At 41.2% G+C, this 5,466-nt stretch overlaps 1 protein-coding gene across 1 annotated transcript in view; it reads left to right on the forward strand.

Annotated features, from left to right (window-relative positions):
- Positions 1 to 1,770: 1,770 nt before the first annotated feature.
- The window catches only part of LOC104544513 (lamin-B1-like), a gene marked incomplete at its 3' end in the record, with an annotated part of 11,520 nt that continues 7,824 nt past the window's right edge, over positions 1,771 to 5,466 (forward strand). Inside the window, exons 1-2 of the mRNA XM_010189407.1 lie at positions 1,771 to 1,856; positions 4,578 to 4,734. Of these exons, the coding sequence (XP_010187709.1) occupies positions 1,771 to 1,856; positions 4,578 to 4,734 (243 nt within the window). The remainder of the gene's footprint in view (positions 1,857 to 4,577; positions 4,735 to 5,466) is intronic.

The raw sequence follows: 5,466 nt of genomic DNA on the forward strand, positions 1-5,466 counted from the left end.
CCCGGCACCCGCCGCACCCCTGCTGCGCCCGTGGGGAAGGGGGTAGCTTGTGCCCGGCTGCTAGAGGGCCGCCGCGGCCTCGTCGCTCTGGAGACTAAGCCTTCCAGTTGAAGCGATGTTGGCGGCACCCTCGAAACATAGGCCGAGATCACCCTCACAGAGCGGATATTGGAGGGCTCCAGTGTTTGAGTCAGTATTACCCTTCACTTCCACCACCACCCCCTGTATGGACATATGACTGTCCTTAAGGCTTAAGCTGCTTCGGGACGAAAAATGCAGTGTGATTAGTTTGTGTAGTGGCTGGGGGGGGGGGTGGGGTTTCCTGTAAAAAACTGAAAGGTGTCAACATCAGAACATGAAAATACACTGCTAGATAATATGTAGAGTTTTCTTAAAACAAAAAATAACTCTAATTTATCTTAATTCTGCTGAATATTCAGGTGTTACCAAAGGTAGATTTGAGACCAGAGATCCTTGAGATAGCAAGCTTTATCCAGTGCCAAGATCTCCACTTTTGGTGTGAAGCGATTTGTGCCTCTAGATTTTGTTTCTTGTACGCCTGAGTTGATTCAGTTTTGTTCATTTGCTGCCTTGGTTTTTTTTGCACATTTTGTGCTATGGTTAGATTCTTGCAGAGTAAACCTCATCTTGTCCTTTGCAAAATACTCATCCTGATCGCTGGAGTGAGATCCTATCTCATCTACCTTGGTGCTTCAGCTAGCTAACTCAGATCATGAAAATGGCATGCTTGCTTCTGCTGATCTAGTTTTACGTCAACAGAGAAGTAACTAGGACTTGCAGGAGTCACTGCAGATTTCATGTTGCTAGAGGAAAGAGCTAAATAGACGATGCAGGCAAAGTAATGAAAGGCACTTCATAACGTCATCTAAGTGGCAGATGCAAGAGTAAAGCTCTGAATTGCTCCATCGCTCCAGCATTCTACAGATTGGATTAAATTTCTGCTTTTGGTTGAAAGTCGTCATGCTTTCATCATTTGCAATAGGTGCAAAGCAGGGGAGCTGTAGAACCAAGATGGTGCAGGAAAAATCCTAATGTGTATACTTGTGCAATTAACATAACGATTTACCTTGTGAAGTTTGACACAGCTGTGTTACTTAGTAATGCTGAACAAGGGCAGTTCAGTAAGTCAGGTTTATTGTTACTGTTGTGTTACTTGGTCAAGTTTCAGGATACATCTCCATTGGTGAGGTGAATTATGGGGAATTATTTTAAGTGTACAGCAGGTCCTAGCTGGACTTGTCTGTATTCTGATTTGTCATGTCAGGTAACTCTGCTTTTTAGGAAGCATGACCTGGTGTTAATGCTAGTTTAGTTAGGATGCTTCTTGTTTACATTTGTCTTTAGCAGGCTGAGGTTTAACTGTGGCAGCTTTCCAGTGCTGAAGTACATCTACGCTCCTGTAATAGATGACAATGTGATAAGAGTAACTTTGAAGGGGGTTAAGTGGTTTATTGATTATACTGATAAAGAATTTAATGGTTATTGGTTATCATCAAGTGTTCTATAGAGTGCAGGCATTTATAGTAAATGTAATTGTGGCAAGGAACTAGTTTTATGCATTTTTAATATTGAAGAGATTATTCCTTTGGCTCGCTTGCTTTTTATCTTCAGTTGGTCGTCTTTGTCATCTAGATTATGAAATAAATTTCTGAGATGGGATTAGGCAGTAAAGTAAACACCAGTAATAGCTTGGTATCAGTCTGTGGCGTGAATTACTGTGCAAGTGTGTGGCACTGTGCAGCTGGTGCCATGAGCGACTGCTCAGAAGAGCAGTGTTGTGTTAATACCAGCAAAGTTGTAACAGCTGTTCCAGGGTTTCCCGTGGTGCACGTGTGGTATGCTGTCATGAGCAAGAGAATCTGCTTGGAGGAAGCTGACTTGAAACTTTTTGAAGCATATCTTTATTATTGTAGGTGATCTTGAGAAGCAAGGTGAAGATTGGTGTTTGGGGAACTGCTGAGCTTTAATCTGAAATCTGCCACTGTTCTGATGTGTACCAGAGAGAGCACCCAGAGAAGTTAGGAGGGGAGTGATTAACTTGTTGCACAAATACAATTCTATGGATAATAAGATCCACACACTTTGAAGTCGAAAGAGAGATAAACAGGCTGCTTCTTTGAAGAAGATGCAAGTCAGCAATTTTGTCTTTGCTTTTATTTTTCTTTCATAAGAAAAGACACTACTTGAGCTGGCTAATTTTTGAACGCTACAACAGGAGGATGCTTGAGTGTTTTTTATTTGTTGTTTTGAGGTGTAGCTTTGGCTTTCTGTAGAGAAAAAAGCTAACTATTGTCGAGAGGCTGAAGTTCTTAATTGTAAAAATTACTAGGTGTGAGGGTGAAGTATATGTTGTATACATTTGGTGTTTGTTTTTTATAGTTCAGAGAGGCTTTTCTGATCTTGTTTCACTTCTTTTCCTTATTCCTTCAGGATTGGATGACACTGCGAAGTCACTGAGGTTTCATCTGGCTTCCAGAGTTTGAAGTGTTGAGCTCCAGTTTTTCTTTCTGAGAATGTGTTCAGATGGGCTGTCTCATAGTTAAGACAGCTCATAACACTAACAACTAATAGTGCTTAATTTAAGTTCTTCCCTCGCCCCCCATTCTGTGGCTTGACTTGCATGAAATTGTAGGATGACTTCACAGCCACTCTTTTTGCAAACAAGCAGGGAAGGTACTTTGGGCTGATGTAACTGGTAATACCTAATTTAGTGGTATGGATAGTGTATTGGATTTTAATCAGATTGTTATTGCTAGTCCATGTTATAAGTATTTTTTCTCTGCAGCCCCAACTGCAAGAGCTCTCTTCCCAGCTGCCTATGAGTTTGTAATTGGTAGAGGTATTTGCATTTAGAAAAACCAAAACAAAAAAAACCCAAACCAAAACCCAGGTAAAGTAACTTTTTTTAAGGGATGTGGGGAGTCTTCCTTTTTCAGAGTCCAGGGTAATTCAGGGTGGGGAGCAGCACACTATGGCCTTGTGTATGTGAGACTTTCTAGTTTCAGGATCCAACTTGATAGGCTTCATTTTAGCATAAAGTCTTGTGAGAGAGCCTATGTGAAATGGTTTCTCCATGTTTTTCATAAAGCTCTCTCCAGCAGTGCTCAAATAACAAAGGCCTGATGTGGGCCCTCATACTTCAGAATAGGTGATGGAGAGATTTTTATTACAGACATGCTATAGGAAAACACCTTTCCTTCCCTCTTTTTCCTCCTCTGCTGTACAGCTTTTTTGCATGCTGAAGTTCTTGCCGACCTGGCTGGGAGGGGAGGGACAGGACAGCAGCCTCCACTGAATAATGCAGAAAGGTTCAAGTAGAAGCCCAAGTTGCCAAAACCTAAATTCTGAGCTGTGGACCTAACTGCTCTGAACTGTTGGATCTGCAAAGTTGTATGTATGCAAAGTTGTAAAATGGCATAGAGCAACTAGGTAGCTCTGAGCAGCAGCAATGAAAAAAAAGCCTCGTTGAGTATAGAAGAGTCTGTGTGTGTTGTAGGCTCTTGCAGTCTAGCACTTTGAGTGTGGTGTTACTCATCAGGAGCTGGATAAGCTGTGCTGGCTGTGACAAAACCTGCCATCTTGTGGCTGTAGTGCTAAAATGTCCAAATCTTAGTTTTATTTCTACAGGTGTTTCTTTTGCAAGACTATGTGCACACGTCTCTTGAGCATGATGGCAATTGCATATGTTTGCATGAAGTCTTGGAAAAGCATCTTTTAAATTTGAGTCTCTCCTTTTTAAATTGTGTGTTGATTTTACATTAGTCTCACTTTGAGAATGAACCCTCAGAAACTGTTTGACTGCTTGTGCTCACATGAAGACTATTTTGAGTGGCTGTTTGAGAAGCATGTGTGTTTACTTTCATAGAGAATAGAACACCTGTAGCTTTGCACCAGTGCAGTTTCAGTGGTGGCTCAGACTACGGTATAGACAGGATTTCCTCAGATCTGTGGAACTTTGCCATTATGTATGATTAGCAGGGTGCTGCAGAGCAGTTCACTGTGCTGCAGCTTCTGCTTATGGAGCACTGGCTCATAGATAGTTGTCAGTTGTCATTGAGACGTTGGTCTGTTAATTAGAAATGGGTTATTTACAGCCTAGACAGTGGATCTGCACAAGTTCCTGTGTGGGTAAAAGGCAATGAAGATAATTTACTTGTTTCCACTCCATGGAAAGGGCCTTCTCATGGGATATCTTATTTCTTCTTTTAGGATTCTGGTGAAGGTAGGACACTTTTACACTGGCTTAGCTAAAGAGTAAACAAGAGGTGCCTTTAATGAATATGCGTTTTCCCCTTTCCATGTGTGCCTCTCAGATTTGTTTGATACTCTGAGTGTGTAGGTTTCTACAGCCCAAGCAAAACATGAAGCATTGTTGTATCAGATGTAAAAGAAGAACTAAGGAGTTGATCTAAATTAGAGTAAATTAAACCAAGACAAAATGTTTTTATTGCATGTCTTTAAGTTTTAAGATTCAGATGGCACCTTGTTTTATTAGCCAGCAATCTACTTTGGGGGCAGTTCTAGACTTTATTACCACTTTCTCTGATTTATTCCAGCTACACAAAAAAGGAATCTGATCTTAATGGAGTCCAAGTCAAACTTCGAGAGACTGAAGGAGCCCTCAATTCTAAAGAAGCTGCACTGGCTGCTGCTCTTGGTGATAACAGAAGTCTGGAGGGAGAAATTGGGGATTTAAAAGAACGAATTGAACAGGTGAGAAGGAGAAATATTTAACCATCAAGCTTCTGTCAGCAAATGAGGTGTTTTTATATATAATACTTCCATAATAGGAGCTGTCATTCTGGTAAAATGCAATTTTGTAGACAAAAAATGGATCCAAACCTGTCCTCTAGTCACAGCTATAACAGACTGTGGATCACTGTCAGCATTGGAAGCAGTATTGATTAGGTGTCTGTGTCTAGTACTGTTCAGCTTATTAATAATGAGTGGTGGAATAGAGTGCTTTTAAAATTGTAGACTCTGAAATTGCAAAGGATGGTACTTACATTGAAGAGAGCAGGTCAAGAGTCCAAGTAAACTTGGCAAACTGTAGAACTGTTTCGGGAGAAATACCGATGTCACAAATACTGATCATGAATAACTGGCAAGTAACAGTTTGTGATTCCCTCTGCCCTTTTGGTTCCCTTTCCCTCCTTTTGGTTCTGCTTGCAGTCCTCCATCTTCTGGGCATCTGATAGAACAAAGAGGAAGAAAGTCTTGTGCTACTTTTGTTAACCCTTTGAAACACATGATTTGTGATCTTAACACCACTTCGAGAGGGTGGGCTGAGGAGCTGTCTAGATACGGTGCTCAGGGACACGTTTTAGAAGTGGGCATGATAGATTTAGGTAATGGTTGGACTTGATGATCTCAAAGGTCTTTTCCAACTACGATGAGTCTGTGATTGTATGAGGAGACCAGAAAACTGTTACTTGCTGTGTAGAA

The sequence above is a fragment of the Mesitornis unicolor genome, unplaced genomic scaffold (assembly GCF_000695765.1).
Source record: "Mesitornis unicolor isolate BGI_N332 unplaced genomic scaffold, ASM69576v1 scaffold47377, whole genome shotgun sequence".
NCBI lineage: Eukaryota > Metazoa > Chordata > Aves > Mesitornithiformes > Mesitornithidae > Mesitornis > Mesitornis unicolor.